This window comes from Gorilla gorilla, chromosome 2, assembly GCF_029281585.2.
Source record: "Gorilla gorilla gorilla isolate KB3781 chromosome 2, NHGRI_mGorGor1-v2.1_pri, whole genome shotgun sequence".
Classification (NCBI taxonomy): Eukaryota; Metazoa; Chordata; class Mammalia; order Primates; family Hominidae; genus Gorilla; species Gorilla gorilla.
Genome location: NC_086017.1, coordinates 58,490,623 through 58,510,287, shown reverse-complemented (window position 1 = coordinate 58,510,287; position 19,665 = coordinate 58,490,623). Strand labels below are relative to the sequence as shown.

General features: G+C 59.1%; 2 protein-coding genes across 23 annotated transcripts in view; both read left to right on the top strand.

Moving 5' to 3' along the window:
- The window catches only part of CELSR3 (cadherin EGF LAG seven-pass G-type receptor 3), a 26,965-nt gene extending 18,017 nt beyond the window's left edge, over positions 1 to 8,948 (top strand). For 3 of the 5 annotated variants that reach the window (XM_055382341.2, XM_055382340.2, XM_019023309.3), the window contains 11 exons: positions 220 to 394; positions 598 to 710; positions 1,129 to 1,208; positions 1,744 to 1,870; positions 2,341 to 2,457; positions 2,540 to 2,688; positions 2,957 to 3,066; positions 3,415 to 3,573; positions 3,900 to 4,100; positions 4,867 to 5,752; positions 7,202 to 8,948. In XM_055382341.2, coding sequence (XP_055238316.2) covers positions 220 to 394; positions 598 to 710; positions 1,129 to 1,208; positions 1,744 to 1,870; positions 2,341 to 2,457; positions 2,540 to 2,688; positions 2,957 to 3,066; positions 3,415 to 3,573; positions 3,900 to 4,100; positions 4,867 to 5,752; positions 7,202 to 7,229 — 2,145 coding nt within the window. In that variant the 3' untranslated portion in view covers positions 7,230 to 8,948. The remainder of the gene's footprint in view (positions 1 to 219; positions 395 to 597; positions 711 to 1,128; positions 1,209 to 1,743; positions 1,871 to 2,340; positions 2,458 to 2,539; positions 2,689 to 2,956; positions 3,067 to 3,414; positions 3,574 to 3,899; positions 4,101 to 4,866; positions 5,753 to 7,201) is intronic. The other 2 variants (XM_019023311.3, XM_019023310.3) reach the window with 1 other exon arrangement.
- Positions 7,230 to 19,665, top strand: SLC26A6 (solute carrier family 26 member 6). Of its 18 annotated transcripts, none has more exons than XM_055382388.2 (22): positions 7,230 to 10,981; positions 11,078 to 11,135; positions 11,752 to 11,910; positions 11,997 to 12,136; positions 12,303 to 12,413; positions 12,996 to 13,147; positions 13,346 to 13,510; positions 13,589 to 13,741; positions 14,084 to 14,166; positions 14,250 to 14,397; positions 14,670 to 14,783; positions 14,875 to 14,952; positions 15,229 to 15,324; positions 15,408 to 15,514; positions 15,675 to 15,744; positions 16,672 to 16,764; positions 16,845 to 16,952; positions 17,348 to 17,440; positions 18,332 to 18,511; positions 18,702 to 18,756; positions 19,033 to 19,169; positions 19,388 to 19,665. In XM_055382388.2, the coding sequence occupies exons 3-22, from the start codon at positions 11,792 to 11,794 to the stop codon at positions 19,400 to 19,402; spliced, it is 2,217 nt and encodes a 738-aa protein (XP_055238363.1). In that variant the 5' UTR covers positions 7,230 to 10,981; positions 11,078 to 11,135; positions 11,752 to 11,791; the 3' UTR covers positions 19,403 to 19,665. The 18 variants fall into 18 exon arrangements, with proteins under 18 accessions (XP_055238363.1, XP_063559833.1, XP_055238366.1 ...); XM_063703764.1 differs by having other exon boundaries at positions 10,022 to 10,040; XM_063703763.1 differs by lacking the exon at positions 11,078 to 11,135 and having other exon boundaries at positions 7,230 to 10,638.

Below are 19,665 nucleotides of genomic sequence, written 5' to 3'. Positions count from 1 at the left end.
CCAGGGAACTTGTGTCCTGATGACCCTACTGGCCCAGGAGGCCTGGGGCCAAAACTCAGGGTCAGAGGTCAGGGATGCTCAGGTTGGGGCCAGGGTTTTCAGCAGGATGCTGGGGTAAGATATTGTGGTTTAGGGGTGAGAGGTGGGAAGCAGATGCCTGGGGTAGGGGTCAGAGGTGGGTGAGGCAGGAGAGGTCCTGACACGCCCCCCTGCCCTCAGCTGGTGTGCACTGCAGTCGCCATCCTCCTGCACTACTTCTTCCTCAGCACCTTCGCGTGGCTCTTCGTGCAGGGGCTGCACCTCTACCGCATGCAGGTTGAGCCACGCAACGTGGACCGCGGCGCCATGCGCTTCTACCATGCCCTGGGCTGGGGCGTCCCTGCTGTGCTGCTGGGTGAGGGCTGTGACCCCCAACCTCCAATCACATGGCCTGACCCCTGACCCTGTCCCCACTCCTGCTCATGACCCCCAACCTCAAACCCCAAGCCATCTATTCATGGGGTTGCTGCTCTGCCCTCACCCATGCTTTCTCCCATACATGGGCTGGTCAGCAGCTCTGGAACACACACCCTCAGTCCTACCCTTTCTCTTCCCAAGGCCTTGCTGTGGGCCTGGACCCTGAGGGCTATGGGAACCCTGACTTCTGCTGGATCTCAGTCCACGAGCCCCTTATCTGGAGCTTTGCTGGCCCTGTTGTCCTGGTCATAGTGGTGAGTGCCCTGGACTTGGTGCCCCCTCTGTACTTCCCTCCCTCATGGGGGGAGGAGGTGCAGTGGACTCAGCTGAGGGCGGTCAGGTGGCATTCTGCAGGCTTCCTGGGCTCGGCCTTCATTTTTTCTGTCCTCTGGTCAGTGGCCACCCCCATTCAACTGGCATGGAGATGGGGGCACGGGGTCAGAGATTCAGTTGCCTGTCCCTGCCTCTGTCTCTGCTTCTCTCTCTCAGTCCCTCTCTGGTTCCCAATTTCTTTTTCTGTGATGCTAAGCTCCTTTGGAGTGGGTGTATATGTGTGAATTTCTCACTGGTTCTACCTCTCTCCGTGAATCTTAGTCTCTCTCTGTCTCTCATTGCCTCTCTCTCTCTCTCTCTCTGCCCTGCCCGGCCCCACATGTCTGGCCGTGGGTCCAGATGAACGGGACCATGTTTCTCCTCGCTGCCCGCACATCCTGCTCCACAGGGCAGAGGGAGGCCAAGAAGACCTCTGCACTGTGAGTTGGCTGGCTGGAGGAAGGGGGCTTCTCAGGATGGCAGGCCCCTCCTGGGTGGGGTCTGGGGCCCCCAGATCTTCCCTGGTGCAGGTTGGGCTCCAAGTTCTGGATGAAGGAATGAAGTCACACCTGCCCTGATCTGTGGTCCCTCTCTGGCACCCTCGCTATACTGTGGCCCCACATGTGCTTCTGCCCTGCTGTCTCTCCTTGTCCTCTGGGTCCCCCCAGAGTCTCCCATGGCCTGGGTGGCTCACTTTGCCCCCTGCCCTGTGTGTTCCCACCTGTCTTCCATGCCCTCCCTTGTGGCTCCCATACCCCTGTGTTTTCCCCACGTGTCCTCATGGCTCTTTGACTGCTCTCCTGCTTCTTTGTGGGACCTCCCATCTCCCCCAGTGTCCTCCAGAGACCTCCATGTTCCCGTGTGAGTTCCTTTTTTTCACGTTTCATGTGTGGCCCCTGTGTGTCCTCCCGTGTTCCCTGCATGAGTCCTACATGAGCCTTGCATGTCCTCCTGTGTCTTCCCATGTCCCCACAGCAGGACCCTTCGCAGCTCCTTCCTGCTGCTTCTGCTGGTCAGTGCCTCCTGGCTCTTTGGGCTCCTGGCAGTCAACCACAGCATCCTAGCCTTCCACTACCTCCATGCTGGACTCTGCGGCCTCCAGGTGACTCTGGTGCCCCTCCCTTGCCGTAGAACCAGGTGGGCCTTCAGTAGGCTGGGGCCATCCCTAGGCAGACGTTGACCCTAGGCCTGGAGCTGACTCTTACTGGATAACTTTGCCAGGCTGGGTACTACCCCAGACCAGACACTGGCCCTAGCTGCTGCCCCCAGGCCTGGAGCTGACTCTAACTTAGGCACTGATCCCAGACTGAGTGCTGATCTTGGATCGACCTTCACCAACACCAAGGCTCCCGCCCCCTTGCTGATCCACACCGACCTTACAGACTCCAGCCACTCCTGCTGCTCCAACCTCTCCCCTGCTGAACTTCCCCAACTCCCTTACTGAGTCCCGCATGGGCTCCTCAGTGACCCACACTAGCCTACAGTGACTGACCCCACTGCTGACCCACAGTGACTTATACTGGTCCCTGACTGATCCCTGCCGACCCTGCTTTGACCCTCGCTGACCCACAGGGCCTGGCGGTGCTGCTGCTCTTCTGTGTCCTAAATGCAGATGCTCGGGCTGCCTGGACGCCAGCCTGTCTGGGCAGGAAGGCAGCGCCTGAGGAGGCAAGGCCAGCACCTGGGATGGTGAGTCGGGATGGGGGCCCCGAGAAGCCAGAGTTTTAGGCTGCTTCAGGGTTGGCTCACACTCTGTCCCCACCACCCCCAGGGACCTGGGGCCTACAACAACACGGCTCTCTTTGAGGAGAGTGGCCTCATCCGCATCACTCTGGGCGCCTCCACCGTCTCCTCTGTGAGCAGCACCCGCTCCGGCCGGACCCAGGACCAGGACAGCCAGCGGGGCCGCAGCTACCTCAGGTGAGAGGAAGAGCCTCCTTGTGAGGGAACACTCAGCTTAGTCCAGCCCCACCTTACCAGGGCTTGGCTGACCAGGTCCTAGGGCGGGTGGCTCCACCCATCTTGGCCATCTGGGGCCCTGCTTCTGCCTCTGCCCTAAATGCTTCCCACCACACACACCCAGGGATGCCATTCCACCCGCAGCTGGCTGTGCACTGAAAGACACTCCAGCCTCCAAGGCACCCCATCACATCCCTCTTTCATGGTGGGGGGGCTCCTGCTTTTCCAGGGACAATGTCCTGGTTCGACATGGCTCAGCCGCTGACCACACTGACCACAGCCTCCAGGCTCATGCTGGCCCCACTGACCTGGACGTGGCCATGTTCCATCGAGATGCTGGTGGAGTTGGGGCCTGGGGCAGGGAGGAGGGAGGCAGAGGATCTCTCCCCATCCCCTTTTCTTCTACCCCATACTGGGAGCAGTGGCTGACTGGGGTGGGACGATCTCCCCCAAGGTCCCTGCCTCAGGAGGCACCTACCTCTCCAGCCCTGGTTCTCCCAGTCCACTCCTGATTCGTCCTTCCCTCTGATAAGTCCCAGCCCTTCTGCTTCTACCTCCACTTCAAGCCCCCGTTCCCGTCCCCAACCCTAACCCCCTTGCCGTACCCACCTCTAGACCCTCAACTCCAAGTTCCCTTATCTCCAAGTCCCTTACCTCTGAAAGTACTTCTGACTTTCCCAACTCCAGGCGCAGACTCCGACTCCGACAGTGACCTGTCCTTGGAGGAGGAGAGGAGTCTCTCCATTCCATCTTCAGAAAGCGAGGACAATGGCCGGACGCGGGGGCGCTTCCAACGGCCACTCTGCCGGGCAGCCCAGAGTGAGAGGCTCCTCACCCACCCCAAAGGTGCCAGGCACCCTCTGACCCCTTGGGTGACCAAGGGATGCCCCATTTGTTATCCCTCCAGCTCCCCATCTTTCCTGCGGTTGGGGTTCATCCTGGTCTTTCTGACCCCTCAGTCATCAGGTTCCCCAACTTTTAGTCTCTGTCCACCTCCAGTTAAGGGGAGGGAGCTCACCAGTCACCCCCACCCATTGATCTCTGAGGAGATATCCTCCTGTTCCCACCTCTGCTCAATGAGAACAGCCAGGGTTTCAAGGGTCATTAGGGTCAGGGGTCATGAGTCACTGGGATCAACCCAGAAGCTCCTGTAACCTGCCCTGGCTCCACAGATGTGGATGGCAATGACCTCCTGTCCTACTGGCCAGCCCTGGGGGAGTGTGAGGCAGCCCCCTGTGCTCTGCAGACTTGGGGCTCTGAAAGGCGCCTGGGGCTGGACACCAGCAAGGATGCAGCTAACAACAACCAGCCAGACCCAGCCCTGACCAGTGGGGATGAGACTTCTCTGGGCCGGGCCCAGCGCCAGAGGAAAGGTACAGTCCCTGAGCCCTGGCCCACACCGCAGACACGCTGGGGGCTGCTCATGCCCTGAGCCAAGGGATTGCAGCTTCCTCATCCCAAACTGAGAGCTCTTCTTACTCTGACCTAGGGCGCTTCTGCTTCTCTAGCCTGCTTCACGGTCCTCAGGGACTGCTCCTGTCCTGACCTGGGAATTCTCTGTCCCCCTCTACCCTGGCCAGCACCACAGGGGGACCACAGGCGACCACTCCTGCCCCAGCCCATCTGTTTTTTCAGAGACCCTAGGAGCTGCTTTCCCCTGCCCCCCACCCAGATCCCAGAGCCCTTGCTCTGATCTGGAAGATTTCTGCCCCCTACTCTGCTTTTATGGGGACCCGGAGAAGAGGTTTCTGCCCTCACCCTTGCATCACAGGGACCCTGGGGACTGCTCCTGTCCAACCCGGGGGGTTCCTGCATTTCAGCCAGGCCTGCATTGTCAGGACCTGAGGGCTGCCCCTCTTCTGACCTCAGGGAGTTTGCCCCATCCCCTGCACCATGAGACCTGCCCGCCCTCCCCCTGCCCCGGGACCACAACTGGAAGATGACTGCCCTTCCACTCTGACCCCTGTCCTGCTGCCTCTCTGGGACCACCAGGGTTGCCTCTGCTGCTCCCCAAGGGGTTCCTGCTCCCATCCCTTTGTTGGAAGGATCCCAAGGGCTGCCACACCCCTAGACTCAGCAATTCCTGCCTGCCCTCCCCCTCCCACATACACCCTGCCCCCCATTTTCTTCCTCTCACAGGCATCCTGAAGAACCGGTTGCAATACCCACTGGTGCCACAGACCCGAGGTGCCCCTGAGCTGTCCTGGTGCCGTGCAGCCACCTTGGGCCACCGCGCTGTGCCAGCTGCCTCTTACGGTCGCATCTATGCTGGCGGGGGCACGGGTAGCCTTTCACAGCCAGCCAGCCGCTACTCTTCTAGAGAACAGCTGGACCTGCTCCTCCGGCGGCAACTGAGCCGTGAGCGACTAGAGGAAGCCCCTGCCCCTGTTCTACGTCCCCTGAGCCGGCCAGGGTCCCAGGAATGCATGGACGCTGCACCAGGCCGACTGGAGCCCAGAGATCGGGGCAGCACCCTGCCACGGAGGCAGCCACCTCGGGACTACCCTGGCGCCATGGCTGGCCGCTTCGGGTCACGGGATGCGCTTGACTTAGGGGCACCTCGAGAGTGGTTGAGCACGCTGCCCCCGCCCCGCCGCACCCGGGACCTTGACCCACAGCCCCCACCTCTGCCCCTGTCTCCCCAGCGGCAACTCTCAAGGGACCCCCTCTTGCCATCCCGGCCGCTGGACTCTCTGTCTAGGAGCTCGAACTCTCGGGAGCAGCTGGACCAGGTGCCTAGCCGGCACCCCTCACGAGAAGCCCTTGGGCCACCCCCGCAGCTGCTCAGAGCTAGGGAGGACCCGGTCAGTGGCCCCAGCCATGGCCCCTCCACAGAACAGTTGGACATTCTTTCCTCCATCCTTGCCTCTTTCAACTCCTCGGCCCTTTCCTCTGTGCAATCTTCAAGCACACCCTTGGGCCCTCACACCACTGCCACACCTTCTGCCACAGCCTCTGTGCTTGGGCCCTCCACGCCGCGTTCTGCCACATCTCACAGCATCTCAGAGCTGTCGCCAGACTCAGAGTAAGTATGGTCCAGCCACCTACTTGCACCCTCATCAGCTTAGGGCAACCTCCTGTGTGCCCTGCCCTGTGTTCTGCCACAGAAGGGGATGAGGGCTGGCAGACAGGTGTGGGCTACCCCAGGCTCAGCACAGCCAGAGGGCCACAGGCTGGGGACAGGAATCTGGCAAGAAATGGGGGTGTGACTAGCAGGGACTTGCTGGCTGTGTGACTGGAGCCAGCCAGCCTTCCCAGCACCTCCCAGGCTAAGGAGAAATAGGTGCCTTCCAATGGGTTGAGCTAGCAGACAGGAGGGCAGGAGCTGAGGCCTAGAAGTGGGAGATGACCTGGAATATGCAAGGGGCAGGGAGGAGAGCAGGAGGCCTTGCTTGGGAAGGTTCGCCTAGGGGGTCATATAGGACAAGGAGAGGCTGGAAGTGGTGCCAGGATATACCAGGCTGAAGGGCTTGCTTTGTTGAGGATAAATCATTCATTCATCGATGTATTCAGTCAATATTGAGTTCCTCCTGTCTGTGGACACTTTGGGGTCGGGCTCACAGGAACTGAGTTGGAACCTGGTTCATCTCGGGTATGTGTGAAGCATCTGTGGGGAAGGGGATGGCGGACAGACCCCAGACCCAGGAAATAGCTGGATACACAGGAGTCCGAGAGGGACTGGTGGGAGTGGGGAGGAACCAGGAGCTTCCAAGTCTCTTGTAAGCCAAGAGGAGAGTTGAATTTCAAGGAGGAGAAACAGCTGGGTCAGGCTCTGGGGGTTTGTGGGGTAAGAGATGGCTTGGGGAGGAAGGGGGCCCTAGGGGTGGGGCAGGGGATCAACAGAACTGAGCAGGACCCAGGGCAGAGAGAGGACAAAGGAAGGAGGAAAGAGCAGGGGTTTGGGGATCCTGGGGCTTGGGCACTGAGGGCTGCTGGGGGGTGGGGACCAGAGGGAGCTAACCCACGGCCTGGGTTCCCCTGCAGTCTAGCTTTGGGGTCTGGCTGTTTGGGAGGTAGACTAGGGACTGAGCAGGGGTCCAGGCTCTGGAGTCGCACAGGTTTGAGTTTGAGCTCTGTGTCTTACCTTACTAGCTGCGTGACTTTAGGCAGAGGCAAGCCTTTCTGGGCCTCAGTTTCCTCATCTGTAAAGAAGTCTGTAGTAACAAACTCTTTGAGATGTGGAAATCTATGAGATAATATCTGTCAAGTGCTCAGCATAGCATCTGTAAACAGTAGGTGCTCTTGAAGCACTTAGAGAAAACACCTGGGCAGCCAAGGAGCCTTGCTGAGTCTAGGGGCGCGGAATGGAGGACTCTGAGAACCCAGGAGTGGGCATGAAGGGGCTGGGGGCTAAGAGGCGAGAGCAATGGTGGAGGCAAGGGAAGCAGCCAGGCCAAATGTGGTGGGGGAGTCCAGAGCCGCCTGACTCGGAGTCCTCTGGGCATCAACCTCTGATTTCCTCATGTGCCTCCAGAGTTCCCAGAAGTGAGGGTCACTCCTGAGGGGATGACGGCGTGGACGAGGAACAGCTGAGGGCGACAGAGGATCTAGGCTAACAGGAGAGACTCCAGGAGTGGGGGCAGATCCCAAGGCAGCCTCCTGCTCCCCAGTGGTGGGTGCCCCAGCTCTACCTGGTGTGGCAGGGCTGAGGCTCCATGTGCATCTGTGAGCATGCGTGTGACAGGTGCAGAGACGGGGGACTGGAGGGAGACTTTTATACGTTTTGTACCTTTGTAACCAGAGAGATGCTTATGTTATTTTTCAGCTTTTCTGTCTCCTGGGGGGTTTGAGGCTGGGCTGGGAGGGGGAGGGAGATAGAGGGAGAGATGCAGTTTGACCCCATTTGGGTCCTGAGCAAACCCTATGCTCATCTCTCTCTCCTTCCTGGGGTGGACTCAGATGGGTGGGACACATGCCTTCCTCCCCCTATTCCACCCCCAAGTTGATCTGAGTATCGTCAGGGGCCCAAAGTACAGAATTGTTCTTTGCTTTTTATTGAATGCTCCAAAGGCCAAACTTCTGGGGCTGGGGGTTGGTCTTGGAAACAGGGGTCCTCTGACTTCCTCATGGGGGCTCGCTCATACCGCCCCTCCTGGTGGATGTGTGTGTTTATTATGTGGAGTCCCTGCCACTTACTGCCTTATGACCTAGGACTGATGCTGTGGGGTGCTGGTGGAGCAGCTGATGTCGTGTTTACAGAGCAAGGCTTCCCTGTCTCCCACGGGGAAGGGCTCGGGCCTCTAGTCAGACATTCCTGCAGAGGGTCGGTGGAGGGGTCATTCACCTGCCCCTGCAGCAAGCAAAAGTTGTCTGTGGTGCCATTTGATTCCCTGACACTGCCCCCTGCTTGAATTGATTCTGAAGGGTAGGGTGGGAAGGTGAGCAAAGGGAGCAGAAACAAGTGAACTCAAGACCCAGAATGTAGGTGCCACTGCCTCCTATGTTTACAGGATCCTCCGTGGCCCTAGGCACCTGGGCTGCAGGAAGTGACTCCGTTCCACTCCTCCTTTATTCCCTTAAAAAGGGAAAAATGACTGTTACGACCCTGTTCACAAAACTCTTACTTTTGCTATTTTGTCTGCTGTCCAGAACTGAAGACTTTAAAATTTTGTTACTGTTTACAAGTCCAGATTCAAAAAATGTTTTTACTTTGTTTACAACTCAAAACTTTGAGTTTTACACTTTGTTTACAGTAGGTACTTTTTTTTCCTTTGTTTACAAGTGAAAGGTAGGGAAAGTGGGAGAGGGACTTGGAGGACCCACCTGTGAGGACCCTGACCTGGCCATCTTGAGGGGTTTTCTAACCCCCAGCTCTCCCAGGCCGAAGGTCAGCCTTGAGTCCCGTTTAACAGCAGACCCAGAAGACCTTGAGAGTAGGCGTCCTCTAACCACTGGGGAGAGTGGCTGTGCAGACACCTCCTCCCCACCACCCCATGCATACTCTTGGGAAGCAGTTTCCTGGGAGATTAGAAATTCTACTTCCCTGACTGGAGCTAAATCCCACCAGCCAGGACCCAAACTCTCCTTACCCAGAAGGACCCCAGCTCTTGAAGGGCTGAGTGGCCTGCTGGGGGTGGGAGGGTGTCTTTACTATGTCCTAGGTTTCGTAGATGCCCCTCTCTGGGGTTCCCCTCCTCCAGCCCAGCGGCCCTCTTTCCTGTCTGTGTAAATTGTTCCGTGAAGCCGCGCTCTGTTTTGGGAATAAACTTCTATAGAAAACAGTTGTTGCCTTTTCCTGTTGGGGGCTGGGGAGGTAGGATGGAAGCTGTGAATGATTCAAGCCAGACTGACCTTTGGGAGGAATCTGAGCCCCTCCCAAGAATATCCAGCTATTTTTAGCCCATTTCATGGCAGCTCTCTTTCACCTTGAAATCTGGCCCCTCACTTTGTGATTGGGGCCTGATGTTGGAGCACAGGTGCTGAAAATAAGGTGCTAAGGGAAACCTCCCCGTTGGTCAAGGCAACGGCAACAGGACTTCCTAATTCTTCAGGGTCTGCAGCCCTGACCCGGCATTTTTTGCCCTCACCTGCGGTGAAACCAACCTGAGGAACTGCTCTTGCAGTTCCTGCCTTGCCCACCCAACAGCACTGACGCCCACCCAACAGCACCGACCCCCACCATTCTCCTCGGCGGCCCGCGCAGTAACCTTCTGGGAGCTACGTCCGGGCTGTGCTTAGTGCAGCGGAGGGGATCCTCCAACCATTTCTGGCCTGGGTGGCCAGAGTTAAAGGGGAGGACTTGGGGACCGTCGGCTCCGGGTCTCAAAGAGATGCGTAGTCTCAGAAAGCCTGCGGGTGGCGCTCTCAGCTGAAGGCAAGAGAGGCCCCACAGACCTGGATCCCCTACGAGTAAAGGCTGGGGTCACCGGCCAGTGGAGTTTCCTTTTCCCACTCCGTGAGTACCTTCCGCCGAGCCAGGACCTGGGATCAGCTCCAACCTACTCAGGGCCTGGGGGCGCGACTACGGCCAGCCCGGCGCGGGTGCTTAGTTCCAGTTCTGCAGTCCCATCCAGCTCCGGGCAGAGGGCCGGGCGAGCAGCGAGAGGCCTCATAGGCCAGGTCGCCGGGGAGGAAGCGGTTAAATCCTCCTTCTCCAGTCTCTCCCCGCCCGGCGCGCGCCACTTAGGCCCCGCCCCAGCGCGCTGATTGGCCCAAGCCTCCCCGTCCTGCCCCGGGATTAGCCCCCGGGAGCGCGCAGCTGGCCTCACCCGGTCCCGGCGCCGCCTTCCGGAGCGTAGCGGCCTCTAGCCCGAGCAGCAGGAGCAGCCCGCACCGGACAACTTGCGAGCCATGGGGCTGGCGGATGCGTCGGGGTGAGTTCAGCTCACAGCCCCGCGCGAGCGCCTCGCTGGAGCAGGCATTCTCCGCTTGCGACGCCTCGGTTTACCTCTGCCGATTTTCTGCAGGCGGCTGCCCCTCTGCAGCAAGGGGTGGGGGCGGGAGCCGGCGCGACCCCAGTCCCTTGGGCTGTGCGGAAAGCCGCTGGTGTGACGCCCGAGGGCCATCCCGGGCCACAGGGAGGCAGCTGCGTGCGGAGGAGACCGGCCAGGAGATGTGCCGGCGGGGGTGCGTGGGGGCCGGGAGTCCCTGGCAGCGGCCCGTGGACTAGCTGCTTTCAGCTGAGTCCCGAGTCCACCCAGCTCCACTGACCCCGGAGTGAGCGCTCCGGCCTTTCTGGCCCCAGTTGCCTTCCTACAGGGAGGGGCCAATGATCAAGGCTCCGCCCTCCAAACGCGGGTCCCAAGTTGTCGGGGGAGGGAGCCCTTTAAGAAGACCTGAGTGACTCACGTAGGAAAGGAGAGGGGGCTCTACGATCTCCTTGAGATAGCGGTCCCAGGAGTCTCTGAGGATCTTCCTTGCACCCACTCCACACTCCTCCAACAGTACAGCCAGGTTAGAGGCGCTTCCCAGGTGAGTTCCTGTCCCTCAAATGGGATCCTCTCCCCAGGTCAGGGCTTTTCCTAGATCAGAACTTTCCTGACTGGTGAAAGCTTCCCCAACAGGCTAGAGTTTTCCCCCAGGTAAGATCCTTCTGTGAGATCTATTCCCAGGTGACAGCTTTTCCCCATTCCACGTGGGAGCCTCCCCCCAGGTCAGAGCTTTCTCCACGGGAGAGTATCCCCCAGGTGAGAACCCTCTCCCTCTAGGTCTTTTCTTCCCATGTGAGATCTTTCTCTGACTTCAAGTAGGTGCCTCTGGGCAGAGGGAAGATTCCCCCTATATCAGAACTTGCCTGGCTGGTAAAGATTCCCTGGTAGGTCAGAGATCCCTCTAGGAGAGATTCCCCTTGAAAGCTTCTATTCCCAGGTGAGCTCTTTCCCCCACTTCAAGTGGGTACTTCCCTTTCCAGGTGGGAGCCTCTCCCTCTAGGTGAGAGATTGCCACTCCAAGAGCAAGCTCCTTGTCAGGTGAGAGCCAGTCCTTTGCTTCCCCATAACAGGCCTGAGCCATCTACAACCTGGACCCTGGGGCTGGAGGCCCAGGGGCAAGCTTGGCCCCAACACTTTCCTTCCCTTAGAGGGGAGGGTCTCATCTGAGGCCTGAGGCTTGGGAAAGGAGTTGCTTGAGGAGCTGGACCCCTGGTTTGCTGGACCCCTTCCCTGAGTGTACTCTCAGCCAGCAGTGGGCTCCTGGGGCAGCTGGAGGAGGACCTGGGGACTGGACAGGGATTGGCTAGGGGAGAGGGATTGGGTGGGGGAGGGAGCAGCCTGGGACCTGGACTGGTAGAACACTCAGCACTGGGCTGCCACATCTCTGCTGGAGGTATAGATAGTGCTCATCCTGCAGTCCCTACTTGGGGGACTTTGTCCTAGAAAGAGGCTTTCTCACCAGCCAAAGTTCAGGTACTGCCCCTGTCTGAGTTTGGACATGTGGCCCACAGATGCCAGCTGGGGGCTGGAATACTGTACCTTGATCTTAGGGCCTGGAAAAATCAGGTAGGTAACTCTCTGGTCCTAGGTGGAGGTGTAGGGGAGGTTGGGCCAGGGATGCCTTCACTGTGTCTCTCTGGTCTTGCCACCCCAGACCGAGGGACACACAGGCACTGCTGTCTGCAACACAAGCAATGGAGCTGCGGAGGCGAGACTACCACATGGAACGGCCGCTGCTGAACCAGGAGCATTTGGAGGAGCTGGGGCGCTGGGGCTCAGCACCTAGGACCCGCCAGTGGCAGACCTGGTTGCAGTAAGGCCAAGATTGGGGCCTGGGGGCGCTGGCGGGGCCCAGGTAGCCCCTGTTCCTGACACCTACCCCTCATATCATGTCCCTAGGTGCTCCCGTGCTCGGGCCTATGCCCTTCTGCTCCAACACCTCCCGGTTTTGGTCTGGTTACCCCGGTATCCTGTGCGTGACTGGCTCCTGGGTGACCTGTTATCCGGCTTGAGTGTGGCCATCATGCAGCTTCCGCAGGGTGAGCCACCTTCAGTGCGTCGGCCTGGAAACCCTGTGGTCTGTGATGCCCAAAACTGGGGCCATGGCCTCTACCTTGGAACTATGGCACCTAACCCAGGGCTGGGATTCCCTTATCGTTTCAAGATCTGCTCTCCAGGCCCGCACTGCTACCATTCTACCCCTAGGCTTGGCCTACGCCCTCCTGGCTGGATTGCCCCCCGTGTTTGGCCTCTATAGCTCCTTCTACCCTGTCTTCATCTACTTCCTGTTTGGCACTTCCCGGCACATCTCCGTGGGTAAGTGGAGGCAGGCCTAGCCTTCCAGGAGGATGCCCACATCCATCATGGAGGGCAGGGTGAGGGGGCACTGAGCAGGGCAGGAGCGGCTGGGGAAGAGGGCAGCATTGGTGCTGCATCCCTGGACTAGCCCACGAGTCATCCCCAGGCAGGACTAGACCCCTGACTGTAGGACCACAGAGGCAGGTGACCTCAAAGCCCTGGCTCCAGGAAGATGTGAGTGGGTGAGGCAGCCCAAGCCAAGGGGCCTGGAACTTGGCAGAGGCCTGAGCAGCCTGAGGCAAGCCCTGACCCCTTCCCTACTCCACAGAGAGCCTCTGTGTCCCTGGACCAGTAGACACAGGTGGGACAGGGTAGATGAGACAGGGCCAGCATTTCTAGCCATGCTTAAGGGCCTGTGAGCTCAGGGTTTACTCCTGGCCTGGCCAAACCTGAACCGCCAGCACTGTCTCTGTTCATGCAGCCATAATCTGAGTACATTTGTCCAGAACTGGAAGTCTCCTGGCCTCTCTCTTAAGACCAGGGCTCCAGGGCAGGGCAGTGTCCTCTCCCCTTCAGACCTGCCCCGTGCTGTCCTTACAGGGACCTTTGCTGTCATGTCTGTGATGGTGGGCAGTGTGACAGAATCCCTGGCCCCGCAGGCCTTGAACGACTCCATGATCAATGAGACAGCCAGAGATGCTGCCCGGGTACAGGTGGCCTCCACACTCAGTGTCCTGGTTGGCCTCTTCCAGGTGTGGAACAGTCAGGAGTATGTGCCCCCCCACCACTTCTGCTCCCACCACTGTCCTGTCTGTACTCCCCTGAGTGTCTGACCATCGTCGTCCTCCTCTTGCCGTCTACTCATCCCCCTCCCATCCCACTTGCCCTGCGCTCCTCATCAGCAACCCCAGGACCCCTGCCTCTCCTGACTGCCCCTGGCCGCCCCACAGGTGGGGCTGGGCCTGATCCACTTCGGCTTCGTGGTCACCTACCTGTCAGAGCCTCTTGTCCGAGGCTATACCACAGCTGCAGCTGTGCAGGTCTTCGTCTCACAGCTCAAGTATGTGTTTGGCCTCCATCTGAGCAGCCACTCTGGGCCACTGTCCCTCATCTATGTGAGTGAGGGTGGGGGGAGGGAGGGGTAGGTGTGCCCCATGGCCTTGAGTGCTGGCTGTGACCCGGCCTCTCCTCAGACAGTGCTGGAGGTCTGCTGGAAGCTGCCCCAGAGCAAGGTTGGCACCGTGGTCACTGCAGCTGTGGCTGGGGTGGTGCTCGTGGTGGTGAAGCTGTTGAATGACAAGCTGCAGCAGCAGCTGCCCATGCCGATACCCGGGGAGCTGCTCACGGTTCGAGGGCCAGGGAGTGGAGGGCAGGGGAGAAGGGCAGGTCAGGCTGGGTCCCTGCCACATGGGCAGCCTCCTGTATTTGAGGGCCAGCTGGAGGGGGGCTGGGAGGGTTCTTGGGTATTGTGGGGGGCACAGCAGAAAGCCCCTATGTTGGTTTCTTCCTGCCCCTGACAGCATCTCCCCATAGCCGAAATGGTGTTGCCCGTCTCTCACCCTACTTGACTTTTTCCCACCCCCGAAGAAGGTTTTGCCCAGTATCTCCCTCCTCACCCCACAGTGGTTTATGTGTCCCCCTGACCATGATGCCAGCACCTGCCTCCCTGACTCTGTCCTCTCCCACAGCTCATCGGGGCCACAGGCATCTCCTATGGCATGGGTCTGAAGCACAGATTTGAGGTAGATGTCGTGGGCAACATCCCTGCAGGGTGAGCTCTGGTCTCCATCAGGTCAGGGAGGGTTGGGCAGCCAGGCCAGGACCTTGCTTTGGCCTCACAGATACCTCTCACAGGCTGGTGCCCCCAGTGGCCCCCAACACCCAGCTGTTCTCAAAGCTCGTGGGCAGCGCCTTCACCATCGCTGTGGTTGGGTTCGCCATTGCCATCTCACTGGGGAAGATCTTCGCCCTGAGGCACGCCTACCGGGTGGACAGCAACCAGGTCTGGGTGATGCGGGATGTGTAGGAGGCATCCAAGTGTATGGAGGTGCCAGCAACGGGTGGGGGAGGAACAGGTGGGACACGGGGAGACAGCAGATGTGCTGAGGCCACGTGGGGGTCTGAGGGTGGGAGAGCAGGACGTGTGGGACAGCATCCAGTCTCTGGGGGCCACTTGGTGGGGATGGAGATTGGGGATGCACAGGCCTAGATACAGTGGAACAGTGACCAGCCACTTCTAGGAAGTCTCCTCACACCCGTACTGTCCCCCGTCAGGAGCTGGTGGCCCTGGGCCTCAGTAACCTCATCGGAGGCATCTTCCAGTGCTTCCCCGTGAGTTGCTCTATGTCTCGGAGCCTGGTACAGGAGAGCACCGGGGGCAACTCGCAGGTGGGCTTTGGGTGTGGGCATGGGTGTGGGCATGCACACTGCTTTGCCTGGGGAAGGAGGTCTCTCCCCTGCTCACCCCCTCCCCGAACAGGTTGCTGGAGCCATCTCTTCCCTTTTCATCCTCCTCATCATTGTCAAACTTGGGGAACTCTTCCATGACCTGCCCAAGGTGAGCCCCCACCCAGCCAGGCTTCAGGTCTTGGCCAGGCCAGGGCTCAAATCAGCCAGTCTAGGTTCAGGCGAGGGGTGGGGACACAAGGTTAGGTTGTTTTTCAAGGCTGAGATCTTCAAGGTGAGATTTGGAGACAAGGGTCAGGGGCTGGGTGGGGGTTTGTGTCTGGGGTTCTGCCTGAGTGCTTGGGCTTAGTCTGGCTTTGCCTCGATGGGGAGGGTTGTCAGCATCGGGTGCCCTCAATGGCCCCTGGTGGCACTGTCCCCACCCCAGGCGGTCCTGGCAGCCATCATCATTGTGAACCTGAAGGGCATGCTGCGGCAGCTCAGCGACATGCGCTCCCTCTGGAAGGCCAATCGGGCGGATCTGGTGAGTGCGCTGGGAGCCCAGGGCAGGGACTGGGCAGCCCCATGGCTCCTCGCCACCCTCCAACCGCTGCCCTCTGTTCTCAGCTTATCTGGCTGGTGACCTTCACGGCCACCATCTTGCTGAACCTGGACCTTGGCTTGGTGGTTGCGGTCATCTTCTCCCTGCTGCTCGTGGTGGTCCGGACACAGATGTGAGTCCGCCATGTTGGTCCCCTCATTCCAGCTAGTGAGAGAGTGCCACAGGGCTCCCCGCAGCTTTCCCCACATCTCTGGGGACTTCAGGCTCCTTCGGACCCCTCTGTTATCCCCTTTTTCTGCCCCCTCTTCGTGCATTCTCTCTCTCCTCCACAGGCCCCACTACTCTGTCCTGGGGCAGGTGCCAGACACGGATATTTACAGAGATGTGGCAGAGTACTCAGAGGTGAGTGTCAGGGGCTGAGCGAGGTGGTGTGGATGGGGAGACGGAGGAAGAATGAGCCTTTGTGGATTCGTTCCACACTTGGCCAGGGAACTGGGGGCTGAGGATACCCTGGCTTTGGTCTTTGGGATTTCAAGGGAGGAGTTTAGGTCTACGACCCCCTCTAGAGGTATGAAGAGACAGAGGGAGAGTGGACAGAGATGGGTCTGGGGCTGGGGAGGGGTCTGTCGTGGAGTCAACAGCACAAGCTCCACCTGCAGAGCAGCCGTGGGTCAGAGAGCCGGAATGGCAGCTCCCTGGGGCGCCAGGTTGGAAGGGAGGCATTTCCTGATCTGATCAGTGGGGTTACTAAGTCCTCAGTCATCCATTTATCTCCTGAGAGGTCTTGGGCCAAGTGCTAGGAACATAGGTGGGGGGCTCTGGAATAAAACAAGGCTGTTCCCTGCAACATGGGCACAGTGCAATTAGGCAGTGTGGGGAGGAATTAAGGGGTCTGAGACATGGGAGAGGATGAGGGGGCAGCCCAGCCCTTACCATGCATGCCTGGAGCCCAGCAGAGACCCAGGCTGTGACCTGAATGGGGTGGGAGCGGGGAAGGTCTGATTGATATGACAGCCTAGGAGGACCTCTGTCTGGGTGCAGAAAACAGAACACAAGGCAGGGGTTGGAAACCCAAGAGAAAGGTTAAGAGCCTGTGAAGCCTGCCTGGGTGGCGGCAGGAGAGGTGGGGAGGGAGAGGCACTGTGGGGGGATGGGGATGACACCGTCGGGCTTGTGGCCTAAGCCCCTGGGAGGGCCTGGACTGCAGCCTGGGGAGCAGAGGGCTGGGCGGTGGCAGGCACTGGGCACACTAGGGAAGGAAAGGCAGGAGAACAGGATGCAGCCAGGAGAGAGGAGATTCAGCCACCACCAGTTCTGCCTCATCCCCAGGCCAAGGAAGTCCCGGGGGTGAAGGTCTTCCGCTCCTCGGCCACCGTGTACTTTGCCAATGCTGAGTTCTACAGTGATGCGCTGAAGCAGAGGGTGAGACGGAGTCCCCAGGATGGGTGTCAGGCCCCAGCTCCCAGAGAGTTCACCAACCCTTCTCTGATGTTTGCCTCCAGTGTGGTGTGGATGTCGACTTCCTCATCTCCCAGAAGAAGAAACTGCTCAAGAAGCAGGAGCAGCTGAAGCTGAAGCAACTGCAGAAAGAGGAGAAGCTTCAGAAACAGGCAGGGCCCCTTTCGTCTGGTGACCCCCATCTCCTGCCCCCTGTTCCCTGCCCCAGCCTTTCTCCTGGCCCCTGACTCCTCCCTCATCCTCACTCCTCATCCCTTCCCCTTTCTCCCTCATGCTCCCAGGGACCCTGCTTCACTCCCCTAGCAGGTCCGGGCTCTAGGCAGCATTTTCTCTCCCATCATCTGAACCAGTGACAGTGAGAACCGTCACAGTCCTCTTCCCTTTCATGGCTGTTCCAGGAGCTTCAGCCTGGCTGCTGCAGGTCCCACAGCTTCTGGTCCTGGCCCACCCACCTGCCCAGCACCAGGGGGCATCACCAGACCTATGTGACATGGCTGTCATGGCAGCCGGGCTAGCTGTTTCCCATTCCCTGTCTTCCCTGGTGTAGGCTGCCTCCTCCAAGGGCACCTCAGTTTCCATTAATGTCAACACCAGCCTTGAAGACATGAGGAGCAACAACGTTGAGGACTGCAAGATGATGGTGAGACTGGAGGTGGGAAAGGAGGTGACAGCTGTGAGCTGCAGAGATGCAGGATCCACATGTCTCATGAGGAATGCCATGGACCCAGCAGCTGTGGGCTCGAGGGTGTTGCACCGATGGCAGGAGGTGTGGGGAGGCTGGATCAGATGTTCTTCAGGGAGCGTCGTGATATGCCACAGAATCTAGGCTTAGATTCTCAGGCCTAGATGAAGACCTTGAATTTGTAGATCCCACAAGACTTCCCCCAGAGTCTGCTCATGGGTAGAGGAAAGGGATTGGGTATATGGGAGAAAATCAAGGGGTCAAAGGCAGGCGTGGTGGTACGCGCCTGTAGTCCCAGCTCTTCGGGAGGCTAAGGCAGGAAAATCATTTGAGCCCAGGAGCTCGGGGCTGCAGTGCACTCTAATGGTGCCTGTGAATAACCACTGCATTCAGCCTGGGCAATGAAGCGAGACCCCGTCTCTAAAAAAAAAAATTGAGGAGTCAAAGAGGATGCCAAACTTAATTAGAGACTCAGACAGGGCAGGGTGCCGAGGTGTCTGCATGTGTTTGATGTGGATGCCTGTGTCTATTCTGGCCTGCTCCTGGGCCCCCTCCCCACTCAGCCCTGGCTGATGAGAATGGGACAGGGACTCCCTTCTCGTGTCCCTGTGCAGCCTCGGCCCAGGAGGTAGGAGAGCAGTATATGCACATCTGGGTGTGCCCTCCTGCATGTCCCCACACATCTGTCATTCCTGTCTTTGCACACCTATGTGACTCCCGCATGTTTGTGTCCTTACGTGTCCCATGCATGCTCCCCATCTGACCTTGCGTGTTCCCGCATGTCTGTGTGCAGCCAGTCCTGCCTTCACTCTCTCATGGGTGGCCCTGGCAGCATGTCTGGCTCCCCAGCAGGTGAGCTCAGGAGATAAGATGGAAGATGCAACAGCCAGTGGTCAAGAAGACTCCAAGGCCCCAGATGGGTCCACACTGAAGGCCCTGGGCCTGCCTCAGCCAGACTTCCACAGCCTCATCCTGGACCTGGGTGCCCTCTCCTTTGTGGACACTGTGTGCCTCAAGAGCCTGAAGAATGTAAGGACGGGGGCAGGCGAAGGCCCCTCGAGCTTCCACACTGACCCTGTAATTTGCCCTGAGAGCACTCCCAGCCTCTGACTCCCCAAACCCTCAAAGCTCCCCCTCTAAACTCCCTCCCCAAGCCTGCCCGAGCCCCCCTCTAAGTCCCTGAGCCTCCCTCTGAGGCTGGCCCCCTTTTCCGCTACAGATTTTCCATGACTTCCGGGAGATTGAGGTGGAGGTGTACATGGCGGCCTGCCACAGTGAGTAGGGTGGGAACAGCAGGAGGGACCTGGGAAGAGGGTAGGATACTTTTGGCCAAGGGGTTTTCCAAGTAGCACAAGGAAAAAGTCTTTCTCTGGAACTGGAGGTCAGAGGTGTCCTGGGAGACAGGAGTCCAGGGTTACAAGTGATGTGGATTCAGCTGTAGCCTCAGGGGTGGAGGTCAGGGGTGATGAGGTCAGGGCATTCTGTTGGCTCCCGGGAGTTGAGTTCCTAGAGGTTCTGAGAGTCAGGGGAGGCCTACTTCTTGCCCACAGGCCCTGTGGTCAGCCAGCTTGAGGCTGGGCACTTCTTCGATGCATCCATCACCAAGAAGCATCTCTTTGCCTCTGTCCATGATGCTGTCACCTTTGCCCTCCAACACCCGAGGCCTGTCCCCGACAGCCCTGTTTCGGTGAGCCGACCTCTGGCCTGCCGAGCTCTTTTTTGTTAATCTATTGCTTGTCCCCACCCTGGCCCCAGCTCCAGGGAGTCTTTCCTGGTGGCCATGGCTCTGTCCCCAGTGGGCCCAGTGCTTTCTCCGCTGTCTTTGGATAAAGCTGTTCCTAGGGGTGGGGGTTGGTCTGTGTCCTTTGGAAACTGACTGGAGCCTCCCCTCCTCTGCCCGCTCAGGACACCAGACTCTGAACATGCTACATCCTGCCCAAGACTGCACCTCTGGAGGTGCAGGGCACCCTTGAGAAGCCCCTCACCCCTAGGCCGTCTCCAGGTGCTACCCAGGAGTCCCCTCCATGTACACACACACAACTCAGGGAAGGAGGTCCTGGGACTCCAAGTTCAGCGCTCCAGGTCTGGGACAGGGCCTGCATGCAGTCAGGCTGGCAGTGGCGTGGTACAGGGAGGGAACTGGTGCATATTTTAGCCTCAGGAATAAAGATTTTTCTGCTCAA